This window comes from Poecilia latipinna, unplaced genomic scaffold, assembly GCF_001443285.1.
Source record: "Poecilia latipinna isolate Pla-1442-1.1 unplaced genomic scaffold, P_latipinna-1.0 Scaffold243, whole genome shotgun sequence".
Lineage (NCBI taxonomy): Eukaryota > Metazoa > Chordata > Actinopteri > Cyprinodontiformes > Poeciliidae > Poecilia > Poecilia latipinna.
Window position 1 is genome coordinate 336,820 of NW_015112859.1, and position 19,974 is coordinate 356,793.

Sequence of the window (19,974 nt, forward strand, 5' to 3'; positions counted from 1 at the left end):
GCAAGTGTTCAGCTGTCACTCCAGATGTGGCCGTAGGTCTTCAACTCACTGCAAACTGTTCGGCTTAATAAGGGCTAGGCGGATTTCGGCAAAATATGGGACTCTAGAAAGGCCACTTTTGTCTCAGAAAGAAACTGAAACACCAAAAAATGCGACTCGCTGAACACTCGCCATCCTTGGCATGTAGTCAGCGCACAGGAGCGCAAAACTAAACGATGTACGCCATTCGGTTTGATCAATGCTGCAGGTCTGTTAGAGAGATCGCAGTGGTGGGCACCGCTACCTAAAAAGCTAGCTACGCTAACCCCAAAGCTAAAATGCTATGCCAACAAGGTGTTCAGCAGAAGCTAATGCTGAATTCAACCATGTTTACACTCACTGTGTGACATATGTAACCCTGAACAGTCAAATTTATTACACAACTAGGACAGGAAATGGAACTGCTGCCTATACAGTCTTGACTTGCTTCAAAATAAAAGCATGAGTAAAAACCTCTGACTACCTGATCAATTCTTAAGTTGATAACTAAAACTTTGACCCAGATGCTGAACAACTGAAAATTTGCAAAAGAGCCAAGAAAAGAGCAAATATATTAAAATGCTAAATTAAAAATTAGCACTTCTATTAGCAGGTTAGCCAACGTGTGCCCACCACTGCAACACCGTATGAATGCATTTTAAGGTTACACCATCTGAATTGCTCTTCAGCTTGTGGAAACTGTAAATCCAGTGAAAAAAAACTAAAAGTCTCTGCCAGTGGTGAATCAAACAAACACCAGTTTACTGTAATCTTTCAAAGTAAACTGAGCTAACCTTGGCAGCTAACCATCTGTTTAAGGCTTTGTCATAAATGAGAACTTGCTACATCATCATAGTCCTGTATGATTTTTACACCATCAATCACCAGCCATTCAATGATTAAAAGCAACGATTGGAGATGACACACTTCCTGTTGGGACCATAATGAAAACATCTACGTTAAGACACATCTGGTGCTACGAGTGTTGATCAATGGATTTAAGCTGTAAAATCAGGCTTGAACCCAAAAGGGGAGAGAAGAAACCATTTGCAACTGAATTTTCAGACTAATTTACGAAGAGTTTTCTTTTATTATCCTCTCATATTGAGTCCAGTGTCAGAATAAATGGTGGTACTGATGGCACAAGAGATATTCATAAGGACTCTTAAAGCCTCAAAGCAGTTAAAAGGTGCATAGGTGCATTCACACCAGCCCTGTTCAATTCGATTGAATCCAACTCCAGTCCATTTGTCGAGAAAGTCCGGTTCGGTTGGGAGGTGTGAACGCTAACTGACCAAAAAAAAAGCAAACTCTGGTCTGCCGAAAAACCTGTTTCAGTTTGGTTGAAGTGAACTGTGGCGCGGTTCGAACGCATATGTGGATCCGAAGTGGACTGAAGACTGCTCCAAAACCAGGAAGTGGACTGCAGTGCAATGCATTCTGGATAAATGCAACCAAAACAAACACATTAGCCTAGCGTTAGCTGGAGAAATGGCTTGTTTTTTGCCAGATAAAAGAGAAATCCTAAAACTGAAAAAAATCTGATGCCACTCCATGTTTGTCTACATTTCATGAAGAAGGAAGTGACGCTCAGTGTCTTCAGAGGTTCTTGTGTCGTTTCACTCTGCGCTGCCCCCACAGGCGAGGAGGGGAACGGGTTTTTTCGATCAGTTTGGATCATTTGACACTGAAAATTTAACAAATGTTGAAATTTTGGTTCCCAATCAAATCGGTGTTTAAACACCCTGAGTTGCCTGTTATTAAACAGACCTGCTGTTTTTTCCTCTTAAAAGCGTTTTTTGTAATTAGCGTCCACTGCTAGCTGGCAAACATTTGTTGTGGGATTTTAAGATCTTTGAAAGTGCGCCCTTTAAATTATGTTTAATAAGTAGCAAGTTGAATTGCCATACAGTCAGTAGCTGCATTTGTATTACAAATGTGTGCAAATCTGTCAATTCACAATCAAAATATGAAATTAAAATCACTTGTGAATAAGCTCGTTCAGACGACAAATCATTAAAACTCATGGATGTAAACAGTTACATGAGATTTGTCGTTTCTGCCAGTAGTAACATCCGGTTGTTGATCATGTGACTTGTGATGCGAAATAAACAAATTTTAATAAAAACACCATCTTAGTGCTAAAACCTTTTCATCAAAAGTGTTTTTTTTTTTTCAAACTTGGCGTGTTAAGATAATCTATTTTCATTATTTCAATTTGCACAATTTTATGGTTAATGGAAACAGAGCTAGTGAATATTTTTCAAGGGGAAAATTGATTTCTTATAAAACTACATCAGTTCTGCATCTGATATTTAGGGACATTAGTAGCCTTTTTTTTTATAAATTGGTGTGTTTCCATTAAGCCAATGATTTTTCATGATATCAATTTGCACGTTTTTCGATGGAAACGCAGCGATCACTCAGTCCTGAGTCAGAATCGGCTCATCTGCCCTCCTCTGCCGGCCGAGTTTCGGACTTCAGCTTCACAAACTCCTTGGCCACCTCGTCGGCCGGCCGCTGGGACAGGATGCGCATCACCGTCAAGCCCGTGTCGTCGGTGTGGACGCGTGGCCCGAGGGGACACCAGCACACGCAGCTCTTCCTGTCGGCCACGTCTCTCAGCTGCAGCACGGCCAAGCCGACCACGCGGTCCGCCCGGCCGAAGCAGTAGTCCTTCACCGTCGCCTGGAGCTCGTAGCAGTCCGGGGACTCCTTACCCAAAACGCTGCAAAAGCACAAAAACGAGCAAATAAACAGAAACTAACGCAACGCATTTATGAACGCATGGCGGTACTTACAACTGGAAAGTCTCGTTGAACTTTGCGGTCCAGCTGTTGTTCTTAGATTTCGTGGTGAACTTTCGCTTCTTGTCGGCCATAAAGGGGCCGACCATGGAGACCTCAACAAACGGACGAAACATCCCGGAGGTCTGCCACTTCATATCGTTCACCGCAATGACTGATGGGACAGAATGCAGAAACAGGAAATTAACAACAAGAAAGCAAACGAGGAAAAGAACTTCAGCATCCAGTCTGTTGGACTGATGGATAAATTATTATTCATGAACCAACGTAAGAACTAGACAAGAACAAATCAGAATTACAATCATTTTCTCCATCTGTCGTTGTGTTTAGCGACAGATGTACATTTCTTTCCATTAATCAGGTTTTTTTCATTAACATTTCAAATTACTCATATAAACTTCAATGGCTGTTACTGAGCTTGTTCCTTTATGGACTGAAGCTAAAATTGAGTTGCTTTTTATCCTTTTTTTCTGTCTTGCTGTTAACCTTATCAGGTAGAACTGCAGTCCGTTACCATAGCTACCGCAACAAGAAAGTTACCAAAATAAAAGCATAGAACCTTATTGGTAGTTACAATTAGTACAGATATGCTAGTGTTAGCATTGGATAGGGTAGCAATTGGCAAGCTTAGGCTGGACGCCCTCTGGGTTGCCCACTTTCTCTAACATCCATTATGCTAGCATGAGCCCTGGATAGGCTAGCGTTAGCGTTGCTATCCAATGCTGGTCACACACAGATCATACTTTTCCTCTAAAGAAAACTTTATCTAGAAAAATGGTTGACATGCAACGTCAGCAACATACAGAGTGTGAGCGCTGAGATCTATTAAATATCTACTAAACATGCATACTCTTCTATTTAATCAAGAAAAGGGAGCCGTCTTTGCTGCTTCCTTCGTTTCAGAGGCTTTGTAGTCTGATTTTCAGTAAATCTGTTTAAAGTTTCGGAGGGTTAAGTTCTCACCCCTGACATTGATCTTGCGTTCCTTTCCAAGCAGCATGTCGACCTGCAGAACAGCCTCTCCGATTGGCTTCTCCACCCCAGAGCCTGAATCACAACCAACAATATCAATGTGAGTCACAACACGTTTATCATGGCTTCGGATACCCATTTTATCATCTTCAGTTCCCACTTTAAACTTATTAAATATCCTGTAGTCCCAACAGAAGTTGGTAAAAACAATGGAAAACAACAAAGACACTCTCCATTTTGCTGTGGTACGAGTTGAAGCTGGAAAATGTTAATCAGCAGAACAAAACAAACCATATGAATCCCCAACACCAATAAGCTGCAGAAAGCCTCACCTCTGTCGGGTTTAATCTTCTCATTACCAGTGATTCTGATGCCAATCCCATCATGCACTGAGACAACAACAGATAAAACAAATAGATGATTTTAAGACAAATAAACCACACAACCAGCGTCAGACACATGCGGAGTGTGTGGGATCACCTTGGGAATGCTGCGTGGTGACGAAGGTTTTGATTAGTGCGTCGGTGCTCTGAGAGTAGAGAGAGAGAGCGTAGCGCAAAGAAGCTAGCTCAGGACTTTTCTCCACGAACGCCTTCTTGAGCCCGTTTCCTCCAGCGTGAAAGTATTGCTGATTGGCAACAGAGGAAGGAAACGTTTCATTATCTTACGCCATTCTGTCAAATACTGTAAATTAGTCTACAGTGGCAGAAGGTTACACAAATAAGGTGGTGGTTAAATTCATAGTCAGCTAATTGTATGGCTATGTTGAGTGGGTTAAAGTATACACATCCCATTTTATTGTATTTTTCTATTGAAATTTCATGTAAAACACCAACTGTGAATACTTTTGTAAGGCACTAGTTTCTTTCTAATAATGTAAAATTTTAGTTTCTGCAGCAGCAGTTTTTATTCATAATGCCAATTTTGTTTTATTTTTACACTTTTTATTTGTTAAAAAGTTACATCAATAATTGCCTGACTAAATTAATGCTAAAAATGGGTGAAAAAAATTGGGTTTGAAATATGATCAGTGAGACATCTCTGATCAAATTTCAGAGATGTCTCACTCAGAGATGTCAGTGAAGAGTCAAAAACGGGTGAGGTGGACGGCTGCGTCTGGAGATCTGGTTTCTAATCTGTCCTCTCACTGTGTTTCACCAGTGGTCGAGTTCAGAATGAGGATTTGCGGTACAAAATATCTTTGGCATGTAGAAACTCGACTGAGTGAGTCCTCTTAGCACCAAACTATCTTTGATGTGTACTTGTCCGGTAACCATGTCAACAAGAATTCTGGCAGTTATGAAAAAGTAAATGGCTCTAGAACATTCTGAATGGACTTTATGGCTTTTTACCTTGAAAACTTTCGTCTATTTGAGCTTTTATGTGTTTGAAAAACACTTAGACATGTGGTTGATTATTTAGCTAGTAATTACTTTTATAATATTTCAGTTTCAAAATCGTTTTGAGTGCAACAATAAAATGAGTGTATGATTCACTTTTTCCTAAGCGTTTTAAAATAACGATGATAGACGGATAAATAACTAAATTAAATTCCGAGCCCTATCTTAGGTCATTAGGAGTGTTTGTTAAACCTACCTTGATGGTCTCCAGTCCTGCATCAATAATCACACATTGCTTAGGAGTCAGAGTTTTAGCTTCAGCTCCTCCCTGGAAGAACAGACAAAACGTAAATAAAGCAACACTCAAGATGAAATCAGCAGATCCACAAGTTAGAAATGCAGTCAGAAAATTAGTTATCAGAATGAGGATTTACAAGTGAGGTGTTCAAAGTGCGGTCTGGGGGCCATTTGCAGTCCCTGAACTGATTGTTTCTGGCCCCTGATTTCAGTTCAAGAATGATACAAATTTACTCCAGGTGGTTGCCGTAGATGGAGACTTTTTATTTTTAGTTGGGGCAAATTTAAATTTTACAATAGAAAATGTTAGCAACAGCAGTTATTTCTCTGTCCCCAGGAAGAACAACATCGAGTTACTTTTACTCAAAAGCTGCCTTTGCTGCCCAAATCTGCTTTTAATTAATTACTAAAATAAGCAAACTTGTTTTTTTCTAGAAAATTTATAGGATTAATCTAAAAATTTTGGAGTTATTTCTAACAGGTGTTTGAAAAAAAAGAGAAAAAAGAGTGGCCTAGATCCTGATTTTATTGTTCGGAAATGACTAAATTTTGTTCCAAATGTTTGAACACCTCTGCCTTGTGAAAGTACTCACACTCCATTTATTGCATTTTAATTTCTAGCCAATCAAAGAAAAGCAGTGTGAATTAAAATGTCTATTTTGAGGCTTTTTAATTGTATCTATCAGCAATTTATTTATTTTTATTCATCAGTAATTATTAATAAGGTCTAATTAGGCCCCAGGAACGTGTCAGAGAAATAAATGCCTCTGATTGAAGCTTTGCTACCTTGAGATTAGAGAGTCCCTTCGCTGCTGTGAGGAGCTGAGCTCCCTGAAAACAAACAGAGAAAAAGATTTAATCTGAAAGTGATTTATCCCAAACACACAACCAGACAACAGAGAGAAAACACTTAGAAAAACCTTTGTAATATCCTGGAAAAGCAAAACAGTGACTGACAGCCACCAGCAGGGGGCAGCACAGCCTATGACTTACACTTCATACAGGTATAATGCTATGAAATAGGAAAAGAAACATAAAATTTTACTTTTACTCAATTTATTTACTATTGATAAATTAATACATTCATTTAGCATAAAGCAACTTGATACATTTGACTGCCAGCATGCAAAATAACATTTTCCTGAATCTTTATGAATGTTTGTCTGTTGTCATGAGGCTTCATTCAATAGACATTTTGCAAAGTTGCATTAAAAGTCCATTAAAAGTGTAAATTTTACAGTAAGTGTCATTATTTACCAAACAGTCAAACCTTCATGAAGACTTCTTCATGTTCAGTGTTATGCTCACCTCTTCACATAAAGTGTTACCATTTCAACTTATGTTTTATAAAAATGAATGAAAAAAGAGATTACATTAATAAAAAACAATCTGATTGAAAAATATATTAATTTTAATGTTTCCATTTTTTTCTCATCCTCCCTCCAATGCTCTGAGGCCTCCACTTTGAAAAACAGAATCTTACAATAAAAACAACTTTTACTGTAAAATGATGAGTTTCATTTAGCTAAATATGGTTCTAACCTGATTTTCATTGTCGTGTGAAACCTTTTCTCCTCTTATAATTGGCAATTTGTCTGGTGCATTGTAAATAACAAGGGAGAAAATTATAGTCCTGCTGCTTTGATTCTGGAGGTTTTTATGTATAATTTTTAGAATAAATCCCATTATCTGAGTGGTTTTGTGAGTCTAATTTCCTCCAGGTCAGAGTTTCTCTCACCAGGCTGTCGTTGCTCTGAGGAAGGACGACGATCCGCTCCAGGCTGCTCAGGACAATCTTCCACAGATCCTTCAGGATCCTCTTCAGCACTGTTTTCTCACAGATGCCAGCGAAAATGCTGAGGCTGGATCACAAATAGAAAACATGGCAGTTTAAAATATTAAATATTAAAGAAGTCAGTCTGAGAAAATACGCCAAACTGGCACAAATTAACAATCTACATTTTATTTAAAGATATTTAACCTTCATTTTCAATTATGAATGAAATTATTTGTTGTTTTGTTTGTAAGGCAGATGTGCAACAACATACTAGATTCATCCCAGAAATTTTCTAGAAAAAAACTCAGAAATTTCTTAGTTTGAAAAGTAGAAAATTTGCTTGGAAATTTTGAGATTTACCTCAAGTTTTTTTTAGTTTGAGAATTTGAAAATTTACCAGAAAAAAAAACTCACATTTTTAGAGTAATATCAGAAATGTTCTAGAAAAACAAGGACATTTTTCAAAAGTTGAAGATTTTTTACCTTTGAAACTCAGAAATGTCCCAGCTGTTTTTCTAGAAAATGTCAAATATTGATCTAAATTTTTTTTAGTAAATTTTTACCTTAAAACTCAGAAATGTCCTTGTTTTTTTGGGAAAATTTTGATGTGTTTTTCTAAAAATTCACTCCTTTTTTATCTACAATGGCTGTCATAATGAAATGAGCAGGGCTGGAGGTGGGAGATTAAGGGCCCGAAGGCTGGGCCAGTTTTGGTGCCTTATCCAAAAAAAACAAAAACATTTTACTCAGGAAAATTATGGTACATTATTAGTTGGCCTACACATAAGCAGGTTTAAAGTGTGACTTGTGAAATGGTTCCATCTGGGTCCCAAAAAGAAGTTCAATAAGTTAATAATTTTTAAATATTTGAGTATTGAATATATCCATAAAATGGTCCTACTCTACAGTAGATGGTGAGCATCTGGATGACTTACTTCCCATCCAGGAACTCCATTAGGGGCCTCAGCGTTGTGTCGGCGTCCGCCTCCGCAGTGTTGTGGTTGGGCGGGCCTTTCATCTGGTAGAGGATCTCCGCCATCTGTCGCATGCAGCCGTTTATACGATTCTGGAAACTGGAGGGGATTGAGTTAGCAAAACAGATTTTGTTTTGTTTTTTAACATTATTCACATTAATTTGGGGTTTAGGTCCGAACCGGGTCCTGAGGGTTGTTACCTTTTGGCGAACACGGCACTGAAGTTGTCCAGGACGGTGTTGAGCTTCACCTGGAGTTCGTTGAGGATGTTGGCTGCTTCAGTATCCAACTGCAACATGGTTAGAAACAAAAAGGATTAAAGAAATAAGCTAACAGGGCCGACGCAGTTTGGAGTCGGTACCTGCAGCCAGAACTGGGCTGCAACGTCACGTTCAATGTTGCTCAGCTGCTCCGTTAAGGAGACACTCCAGTGTCAGTTTTCATGATTTCAATCGTTTTTCCATTTTCAGCTCATACCAACATCTTTTTGCTCTTCAGAACATAAATATTGTTGTTGTAGGCCTGGAAAAACCAAAATCAAACTCCAGACTTTTCCCACCTAAATAAGGATTGTGTTTATAATAAATTTAATGGGATAGATTTAAGATTTAAGAAAAAATAGCAAATAAGTGTTAACAGAAAGCCAACTTCTGTGTTTTTCTTGTTTTTCCTGTACAGAAAAGAATATACAAGCCAAAACGAGCCAAAAATCATGGGCACAACATGAAGCTTCTTCATGGAAAAAACCCTTCACCATTAAACTTGGCCTTGAGCTGCTTGGTAGCAAACCATTAATAAATCTAGGAGTAAGAAAACTGCGGCTCATTTGGATGCTTTGCGTGCTCTCTGTGTTACACCAGTCAAAGCAGCAGCAGCTGGACGAATACAAGGCGAAGCGTCCTAATCAGTCTTTATTAAAAAGCTCCATCAATAACGCAGAAGAGCGTTATTAGCTAGCAGACACTGGGCACGCTGCCACAGAGTCTATATAAGCGGGCTAAAGCTTTACCTTCTTGCATTATAATTGATAAATGTTGGAGGTGAAAGGTCGGTCAACAAAACACACAGCTGTGTTTACGCAGAGTCACGTAAAACATTTTTATGGGCATGTAAACATCAAAGTGAAGGTCATGCACAGTTTTTCCATCATATGATACGATATTTAGGATTTAAGCTAGTATATTCTGCTTACCTTCACTGCTGGAAGTTTACTCAGTTTAAAGCAGCAGATTATAAGGACAAAACTGACACTGTCCCACTGCAGCTTCCCATAAAGGGCAAAACGAACAGGAAAGAAGCTTTTTTAACATTTACACAAGGGCTGAAACGATTAAGCAGATTAATCACGATTAAACGATAATTGTCGACGGAGCAATAATTAAGCCAAAACTGTATAAAAATATGCATATTTTACATTTAAAATAAATATGTTCAACCCAGAACTCCTGAGGTGGCGTAGATTTAGCTTCACTTGATTCAAATTCCTTTTTTTTTTTTTTAAATCTCCTCTTATTAATCAATAAAATAATCAACAGCTCAGCTCTGTACTGTATCGATAAGTTGATCAGATGTTGATGTCAGGAGTATTTGCATCCTTTGCTACAAATGATCAAACATTCACTAAAAGAATGCAATAAAAATGTTTATTTTCTTATTTACAAAAGAAATTGAGTTTTTTATGTATTTTCTAATATTCTGCAAAACAATAACAATGAAATTAAATAAAATCTGCAGACTGCAATGTCTGCAGATTGCAGTCTTGGATGGGATGGATCGATCAACAAAAAGCAAAGATGTTGAATAGTAAGCAGTGGGTTAATGTTTGAAAATTATCTAATTTTGCTGTATATGGAAAAAATCAGTTCACATAATCCCTGCTCTGTTACTATAACAAACTTCATAAATAAAAGTGCAGCAAAATCATCCTTTACCATTTAGTTTCGTACCTTCTTTGTGACCACAGCAGTGGCTTCAGTCTTTCCAGACAGAAAAATTAAGAAAATAAGACAATCAGAAGTATCACTTGATGACAGATGGGCACAAAGCGACAATAATTAATTCATGATTTACTACAATGTAAAATCATGAATTAATTTAAACTATCATTTTCACAAATCAAACTCACTGGGCGGGATTAAGGGACACCCTAACGTCTGGTTGGCCGCTTCCACAGAGACCCTGAGGTTTGATTGGCTGCTTCACAGAGAGAGTCAACGCAACGTCTTTGAAGTTTGCTACTGCTCTGAGGTGAATATTTCCACTGTAAGTGTGGAGAAAATCCCAATGAATTGCTATAATTTATTTACTACAAACTCTGGGTGAGCAACTCCAGCCTCTATATCTTTAGTTTGGTCTGAAATGTCGGTAAGAAGTTCACGGGATAGCGTTAGCCGCTGCTCGCTAGTGGGCGGGGCTAATGTTGATACAGTCGTCGGTGGCAGCTTCATCCATGCTATTATTATCGATATTTGATATTTCAGACCAAACTAGAGCTGTAGAGGCTGGAGCTGCTCACTAAGAGTTTGTAGTAAATAAAGTACAACTACTTATTGGAGATATTTATGCACTTTCAACTAGAAGATATTGACCTCAGAGTTGTAGTTAACTTTGGGGAAATTGTCTCGACTGTTTGAAGCAGCCAATCAGACATCGGGGTCTGTACAGGAGCAGCCAATCAGAGATCAGGGTCTCCGTTAGTCCCACCCACAGAGTTTGATGGATGAAGTTGACAGTTTAAATTGATGTGCTGTAAACACCGGAACATGAAAAATTTATTAAATGATGAAATCATTTTATCTAGCTTTTAATGAAAACATTTAATGTGTCATTCATTTTAGTAAATGAATGACGCATGTAAACAATTATTTCATCAGTTGTTAATTAGGTACTCTCCATGAGTCATATTCCAGTACCAACAATCTATATCTATCACATAAAATGGGAAGGAAAGATGATGTTCACTAAGCAAACAAACCTTGTTGACTTCGTCTTTTGACTAAAAAGCAAACCAAACAAAAAAATAAAACATTAAACAATGTTTAACCCTAACCATCTAAAGAAGCCTTTTCTCCCCGTTATGCTAGCAACAATTTAAAAGCACACTCAGCAGAGGTAAATAACGGACAAATAGATCCAAAATGGGTTTCTAGCAGCCACTGATGGTAGAATTAAGTTGAAATACTTCTGGGAAATGTGGGAGGAAACTGGGTCAGCAGACAGAACCATTGACCTGGTCGGCTTTAATTGGGTTTCAAAGTTATCGCACACGACGACATATAGAAACATGGACATCTTTACAGTTGATTTGTGGTTGTTTATTTGATCTAATAATAGGATATGGATTATGTTTTCCTCTAAAGACAATAAAAACTCTAAAAATCATAAATAAATATCTGTCCTTTAGTTTTTTTTATTATTTTAAGCTGGAAAAAGGAAAACAAGCTAAACAGTTTCAATTAGGATGTACAAGAAGAGCTTTTGAAATCTGTTGTTTTTCCTCTCCATTCAAATGTATAGAGTTTTAATCTATATTTACATTTCCTAATTTTAAATGCAAAGTCTTGGCATATAAATAAAGAAGTGAGCTTCTTCTGAGTAACTAGTGGTTCGTTTTCTTTTATCACCTTTTTTTCTTCCACTTAACTAATTAATAATGTGATTTAAGAACCCACCTCTTTGGTGTTAGACTCCTCCTTTGGCAAAAATGAGAATAAAAACATTCAAGAAGGAAGTTATTCAATATTTTCCTTGCACAATAAACAGATATATTTTATGGTGAGTATTAGGGCCAAGACTTTTTTTTTCATTTTGGGAATAAAGTCATAGGTTTATGACATTAATGTTATATTACCAGAATAAAGGCATAATATTATGAGAATAAAGTCAAAATAATATGAGAATAAAGTTAAAATTATGTGCAGCTACAGTCAGTGTTGCAAGAATAAGATAATACTATGAGAATAAAGTCATAATATTACAATAAAGTTGGAATAATGAGAATAGTTGTAGTCGTGTGAGAATAAAATTATACAACAAAGTCAAAATAATAATACAAGAATAAAATTGTAAAATCGCAAGAAAAATGTTTATTACCAGCAAAACGTTATAAGAAGGTTGCATATTAATGAAGTTGTAACTTTATAAGAATTCACCCACAAAAAAATAATTAGAAATCAAAATGATGAATGTTGAAAATCATTTGCGGTTATATATTGGTGTCAGTTTTACAAATGAAAAAATTCTTAATATTTTAATACATCAGCATCAAATTATAATCAGCAGCAGGACTTTGAGGCAATTGAGCAGACGACTGAGTTGGATTGTTAACTATCAAAGATTTTTCGCGTATTTTTCTACTTTCTTCTGGTAATTTTATGACCCAATTGTCACATTATTAAGATATATTCTAGTAATAAAAAAAAAATTTAGTCTGGCCCCAATAATCATGTTTCACAACTAGCTGAGGCGTTTTGTTTTAAGTTAAAACATCTACTGTATGTATTTAAAATAAGCTAATCATTAAGGGAAATAAGCAGCAAAACCTACCAGTCTAAGCTGTAACGATAAGGCAGTTCAAAGAGCATCGCATTAAAGAAACACTAAGAGGAAGTTTTCCTCAGATGGAGGTGAAATGAGATCACAAACCTGCTTTTCTTCGTCTTTCTTTTCAGCCTGTAAGGACACGTGTGTGTGTGTGAGCCACAGTTTCTACTTCACATCCTCACACACACTCTAAGCAAAAACAACATGCTGGCGGCCATCTCGTTTTATCACTTTCAGAAAGTTCACCGACCTTCTCTTAAAACAAAAAACTAATCAATAATGATTGATGGACTGATAAACGTTTATATTGTGCTAATTTTTTCAGCCATATCATCTACCCCAAAAACTAGCTAAAGATTTGTGAAATACTATCAGGATGAGGATTTAGAAGCACAAACAAACCTTTTCCTGTTTGATTTCAGACTGAAAAGAGATTGAAATAGAAAAAAACCCAACAGAAAATAGGTTCAAATCTTAAATAAAACCAAAAACAAATGTAAATGTCAGTTATTCTGCTTACAGCTCACCTTCTCCTGGTCAAGCTTTTGACCAAAGAAAGGAGGAACAGAAAAACATGACAGTTTAAATAAAGATAAGAGGAGGGAAATGGATTAGGGAGAGCTACTGTCCTGCAGCTTTTGGATGCAATCCTTCCCAAAACGGCTGAATGGAAGCAGCCATTAACCTGATCCAGCTGCAGAGAGACGCATCTGAAAGCTGCAGGAGAGACGCATCTGAAAGCTGCAGGAGAGACGCATCTGAAAGCTGCAGAAGAGACGCATCTGAAAGCTGCAGGAGAGACGCATCTGAAAGCTGCGTCTCTTCTGCAGCTTTCAGATGCTGTCATGCAGGACAGTGGCGCACGGAAACAAGAAACCTGGTCAACACAGGAAAAACAAGAGGATAATAATGATCCAATGTGAGGATTTCCATGAGCAGCAACGGTTGGTTAAATAAATGATGATGGGAATAAGGATGCAAGTTAGTTATCGATTAATGAGCAAATGTTATCGATTGACTAGATATTGGTTGATAAATAGACATTTTCTTAAAAAAAACTTTTTTCTCTTGTATTAAAAAAATCATGAAATTTCAACATTATTTTGTCTCAGTTGTATTTTCACATTCTCGCTTTCGTAGCAAATAAGTAATTTTTTGTTGAGGAGTTAACGCTCCTCCATCATGAAGCTCAGTTGAATTAAGCGCCATTAGGAGGAAAACTTTAATGAGTTTGTTGAGTTTTTATTTGAAAGAAGAAAGGCTAAAGCCTCTTTATGGCAGGAGATTAGGGCCCCTAAACAGAATTAGACATTTTTTCTCAGACTTCTGAGAAAAAAGTTGGAATTCTAATATTTAAACCAAAATTGAGAAAAGTCAAAATTATGGAAAAAAAAAAAAAACAAAGAAAATTCTGGAAAATGCTGGAATTCTGAGATTATAGCCAAAATTTGGAGAAAAAAGTGAGAATTCTGAGAAAAGTCAAAATTCTGAAAAAATAAGTATGAATTTTGAGAAAAAAAACCTCTGAGATTTGAGTGAGGATTTTGGTATGGCCCCGCCATCTTTGTTTCTGTATCTACTGGTTCCAGTTAAGGATGACCAGCGTCGCCCTCTGCTGGACGGCAGCCAAACTAAATACTTAAAGAAGGTCTAAACGGATGTTAGTAGCTAATCGATTGTATCTAATTTTAATCTAATAATCCATTAATCGATAATCATAAGTGGATTAACTGCTTGCATCCGCAGTAAGAAGCCAAACAAACCAAACCTTCTCCTGCTTGTCTTCGCTCTCATCATAAGCTGAGGAGTCGTCCTACAGGAGGGCAGATAACAACTGCTCTAATCACAAAACAAACTAAAATCTATTAAATTCAACCAGATTTCACCAACAGCCATGAAAAGGAAACATCTAAAGTCAGGTTTCTTCTACCACTATGAGAGACGTTCTGTGCTCAATAAAAAAAGCTTTAGATATCTCAAGTGTTTGATTTCCACTTCAGCTCCCTCCTCAGTCATCTCTGATTAACTGAGAGCAGCAGCCAGAAATCCATATCTTTTCTCTGAGATAGAAAAAAAATATGTCTGGAAACTCCATGTAACAGCAGGAAGCTAATCTTTTTAATTTACTTTGTCTTTTTGACATCTATAACTGAGCACAGCTGCAGTTTCCGGCTCTGAGGGGATTACTTGTCTTTCAACACAAACAGAAAACCTCACTATAACAAAGCACAGCTCAAAAAACGAATCGGGAAAAAGTTTAATGGTTTTTCTCACTTATTTCAGAAAGTGAAACTCATATTTTATTGATTCATTACAGAAAAAGGCTGCAAAATACAATCGATTAAATTCCACAGATTTATTTAAGCCTTTCTTTATTCAACATTAGAAATCTAACCAAGCCGTTTCTAATTCAAATATTTTAGTGCACTTCAAATGAGACAAAACTAACAAGGATCTTTTCAGCTAAATATACTTGTTTAAGTCAATTATTAGTTGTTGTTTAAGTCAGTAATTCCTTAATAATGATGAAAAAGTTATATTTCCATTAGTAGATTTCACTTACAAGATGCAAAAAATGTCTTGTTATAAATAAAATTAGTACTTTTTACCAATATTAAGAAATTATTTACTTAAAACAAGCTCCTTTTTGTAGCTGAAAAGCTACTTGTAAACCAGTTTTGTTTTACTGTGAGTGTACTGAGATATATTAGAAATTAGACCGAAAATACTTGGAAAGATTTTCTTTTATTCTGAGTCTCACTTTCTGAAATAAATTATTAAACTTTTTCACAACATTTAAAATTTTCTGCTGTATTTCTACAGCACAAAACACAACGGCCCGACCGACCTTCTCCTTCTCTTTGTTGTCGACCTGCGACGGGATGCAAAGAGAGCGGACAGAGTTACAAATACAAGCTGCCCTCTTTAGATGCCACACAAAAACATACAGCACAGGCTGGCACAAGTCTACAGAACTAAAAACTGACTTTTTTTTTTTTTTTAGAGAATTCTGATATTAAAGTTAGAATAAAGGTCAAAATTCTGAGGAAAGTTAAAATTTAGAGAAAAAAGTGAGAATTCTGAGAGCAAATCAGAGTTATGAGAAAAAGATTTAAATTTTTTTCAGTGGTCTTCAAACTGCTTCTCCATCACAAACTCCCAAATCCCAGTTTTCAGCCATTTTGTGTTAAAAAAAAAACTTTTATCATGCAAAAAAACCCAAAGAAAATGTTTAACTGCTGGTTTTACTAAATGGTTTAACAAATAAATATTTTTGTGTGCATTTATTTATTCTAAAGCATGTGCACTTATTAAAACAACTAAGCAAAGTGAATGTTTTAAAGTGGTATAGTCAAAGTTTGAACTTCAAATTCAACTCAATTGAAACTTTACATGTGTCTGAATTAAAACAAATTTGCAAGAAGAAATTAAGACACATAAAAGACAAACACTTGATAAGTGATTAGTTTAGGGGGAATTACTTTCCAACTTAAACTCAGGTTTAGCTTAGAACATAATCTAAACTAAAAAATGGAGCATATACGGCATAAATACACTTAAAAGTAAAATTTGTCCAAAAACTAGTAACTAGTTACTACCCAACTCTGTTGCCATGGCTTTAGTCTTACCTCAGATCCCTCAGAGTCTGAGCAGCCAGACTGACATTTGGTAGAATAAAAGTAAAAAACATTAATAAAAAAATCAAAGAAAACGGTAAGAAATGAGACATTAACTAAAGAAAATGAAGAGTTCAGTGATCTCTCACCTTAGAGTCCTGAGACTGAAGGTGGTGAAGATTTAAACCAAAGGAACCAAACAATGGACGGTTATTTTAAAACATAAAGGCCATGAAGAAGAGTGAAACTGAAAGCAGGTTTTTAGTTTCTGCTGCTTCCTACCCACCATGGCGTCCTCTCCTTCGTTATCGCTAACGGCCTGCTGGCAACGGGCGAACGGGAAATAACAGGAGGTGACAGGAATTAACGGAAAATAATTAGAAATAACGGGAGATAATGGGAAATAACGGAAAATAACAGGAAATAACAGAAAATAACAGGAAATAATGGGAGAAAATGGGAAATTTGAAAAGAGACAAAGTAAAACAGACAAAGAAACGTGATTACAGAGAAATGAGATCTGATGAGAAACGAAGGTCAAATCCATCCATCCACCTATCCATCCATCCATCCATCCATCCATCCATCCATCCATCCATCCATCCATCCATCCATCCACCACTAAAAATAAATTGTGTATTTCAGAGATATATTATTTATAAGTTTTATCACATCTTTAGAGGAGAATAATAATCTAGATTAGCTCCTTTATAACGAATTAAAATTATTTTATTCATTATACCGGCAGCAGTTTAACGCAGTAACCAGTTTATGTCACCAGGTGGCATAGTTGAGTCATGAGGGATTTAACCTGAACTACATTCATGATGAGATGAAATGTTTGAAATACGATGGAAATATTTAAATAAACCAAGATTACATCAACAGCGTAGCTGTTTTGATTTGGGTTTTCTGATCTTGAAGTATATTTTCTTCTCATTTATGTAATGAAAACCTTAAACTTGGTAGCGTTTCAGGAGATGTGACGTCTCCGTTGTGACTGTGTTCGTTCAGAGCGCTGGGCTCTGGTTTTACTTCATAATGAATAAAAACTTTGGTTTTTCACAGGCGTCCCTGAGCTCCACCTCGTACGTCACCTTTGACCTTATGGAGTAAAAATAGCAGCACTCCTCATTATTAATATTCTTCTGGACAGGATTAATATGAAATATATATAATAGGTTTGACCCATGGAGCAAAACGTTTTAGCTTAAGAAGGATGTACATCTTTCTCTCTGTATCTGCAATTTAAAAACTGGTTTTAAATAATAAAACAACAAAGTTTGCATATTTACTAAAAAATATTAATATATGTGCAAAAAACTTTTTATATGTTGTGTAATTTTCAATTAAAACTGCATCTTGATGTTCTGATGTTCTCATTGTCAAAAGTTGAGTTTTCTGGTCATCCTGCTTTGAAAAAAAATGATTCAAATAAATAATTAAAACTCCAAATTAATGATTTAATGTAAACTTCTGACAACTTACCTTTATACAACATTTAAAACGCAAAAAAACAAAATTAAAAACTGAGTTTATCCATAAAACCCACCTCTTCATCGCACTCGTCAGGTTCCTCCTCATTCTCAAGCTTTTTGGAAAAAAACGCAGCAACGGATCAGTTGGAACGGGAATATTTTTGGTTTGTTTTTTATTCGTAGGGAAAAGAGGAATTGTCAGAAGGAGAAAGAGGAGTCTAAAAATATCGGGATGTACAGGGAGGGAAAAGGTTTATCTTCCCACTGACAGGAGGAAGGAGGGTGAGAGAAAATTCAGACGTACCCTCTCCTCCTCAGCTGTTAACTGCACAGGAGCAAAGGATCAGCATTACTTCTGACATAAAGTTACTATTTTAAACCTCCAGCTTTTACATCTCCACAAACAAGCTTTGAAATTATGAAAAGTTTTCTTCACTTTCATATCCGAGGAAGAGATTAGTATTTTCTCTGAACATTCAAAGCTTCTCTGCAAAAACACAAAGCATTTCCAAATATTCCTGTTTAGTTTTTAATGTAAACATCTTAGTACATTTGAATTAAGACAAAACTAACTTACAAGTAACTTTTCTGCAAAACACAGGAGGTTGCTTTAGGTCAGTAATTCCTTAAGAATTGTAAAAAGTACTAGTTCTTCTTGCTGAAAAGTTATTTGTAAAATAGTTTTGTCTTATTTCAAGTGTACTAAGATATTTGCACCAGAAACTAGACCAAAATACTGGGTAAAATTGTGAGTTTTTGCAGTGTAACACCTGCTGACCAGTAGTGCGGACACTTCCACTAATCCGCTAATTTTGCATTTAGCGCTTTAGCATTTTTACTATACTAACATTGAAAAACAATTAGCGCACTTAGATCCCATAAATAAAGTTTTCGGGATAAATCCTAAACCAATAATTTATTTGGCTGTTTTGTAAACTTTCAGTTAAAAAACGTTTGACGTTTCGGTTATCGATTATTAGTAATACATAGTTCCCACAGGAACAGCCATCTTGGTAGCCTGGATGTCTGCCTTAGCTTGCAGATAAAAGCTACATTAAGCTAATTTTGCTAGCTCTGCAGTAAGCACTACAGTAAACATCACTGATATTTATCATAGTATTAAACAGAGATTGGTGATGGAGTCAAAATATTTATTTAATAATTCATCCAGTGAAACCTGGATTTGAAGAAGACATTCAAGTCGTTTCAGGTCCGTGAGTTAATGGTAGGAAAGGATTCTGTTGTTTACCTGTTTTGCTCCCATGGACTCGAACATCTTCTCCAGCAGGACCCTCATCTGCTGGACGTTGTTCATCAGCACACAGGGCTGCAGGAAAACACAAGAGACGACTGCACTTAGAAAAAATAACAAAAACAGACCAATCAAGTGATCAAGGCAAAGGAAAGAGAATAAAATCAGGTTCATTTGAGCTCAAAGTTGTATAACAGAAGCTACTCACTATCTTCTCCTTCTCACAGTAGGATGGGAAGCTCTTGGCCAGAACCGCACAGTACTGCAGCAGAACCTTGGTGATGGTCTGTGGAAACCAGAAAGACAAGAGAAAACGCTTTGGGATATTCTGGAGATTCCAAATGTTGGCATCTTTTCCTGTCAGAAAATAACACTGCTTCATGAAGCTTGATTTTTTTCATCCAATCAGCACATTCCTTGGAAGAAAAGGAGCCAATCACAAGCAACAAGTAAAAATATTCCAGGAAGTGAAATAACAAAACAAAACTGTACATAGCACACTAGAATTTTGTAGCATAATACAGAGTAGTTAAGCAAACAAATACGTTTACTTTGTGCATTTCAGGAAACATTTCTATAATTCTTGATCTACTCTGTGATGCTGCTCAGTTCTGCCTACTTTGAGCTTCTTTCAGAATGATGATTTTAGAGGATCTGTCACTTTAAATTCAAATGAGCTGCTCAACTCAACCTTTAATGAAAATTACTACAAAAACAGTAGATGTGCAAATATGCAACTGTACATCTTTGAAAAGCATAAGTGGAGCCTCCTGCACAGCCAACAAGAATGCAGCAAGCTTTCCCAGGACTATAAGTTGACAACAAAACACTTTTCTTTTCCAGTAGCCATTGTGCAGCGCACCAGCTGACTAAACATGCTGGAGCTCAGCTGGGGTTGCT

At 36.5% G+C, this 19,974-nt stretch overlaps 1 protein-coding gene and 1 long non-coding RNA gene across 2 annotated transcripts in view; both read right to left on the minus strand.

Moving 5' to 3' along the window:
• Positions 1 to 2,104: 2,104 nt before the first annotated feature.
• The window catches only part of LOC106947472 (uncharacterized), a 146,982-nt gene continuing 129,112 nt past the window's right edge, over positions 2,105 to 19,974 (minus strand). The window contains exons 32-43 of the mRNA XM_015032488.1: positions 19,283 to 19,360; positions 19,072 to 19,149; positions 8,386 to 8,474; positions 8,147 to 8,284; positions 7,173 to 7,296; positions 6,221 to 6,265; positions 5,394 to 5,465; positions 4,278 to 4,425; positions 4,130 to 4,186; positions 3,789 to 3,872; positions 2,820 to 2,979; positions 2,105 to 2,746 (exon numbers count right to left, since the gene is read on the minus strand). Of these exons, the coding sequence (XP_014887974.1) occupies positions 2,464 to 2,746; positions 2,820 to 2,979; positions 3,789 to 3,872; positions 4,130 to 4,186; positions 4,278 to 4,425; positions 5,394 to 5,465; positions 6,221 to 6,265; positions 7,173 to 7,296; positions 8,147 to 8,284; positions 8,386 to 8,474; positions 19,072 to 19,149; positions 19,283 to 19,360 (1,356 nt within the window). The 3' untranslated portion in view covers positions 2,105 to 2,463. The remainder of the gene's footprint in view (positions 2,747 to 2,819; positions 2,980 to 3,788; positions 3,873 to 4,129; positions 4,187 to 4,277; positions 4,426 to 5,393; positions 5,466 to 6,220; positions 6,266 to 7,172; positions 7,297 to 8,146; positions 8,285 to 8,385; positions 8,475 to 19,071; positions 19,150 to 19,282; positions 19,361 to 19,974) is intronic.
• On the minus strand, positions 12,769 to 15,587 carry LOC106947490 (uncharacterized). The gene is made up of 3 exons (XR_001424999.1): positions 15,576 to 15,587; positions 13,255 to 13,269; positions 12,769 to 13,150 (listed from the first exon to the last, which is right to left on the minus strand). It is a non-coding gene; the product is annotated as an uncharacterized LOC106947490 (long non-coding RNA).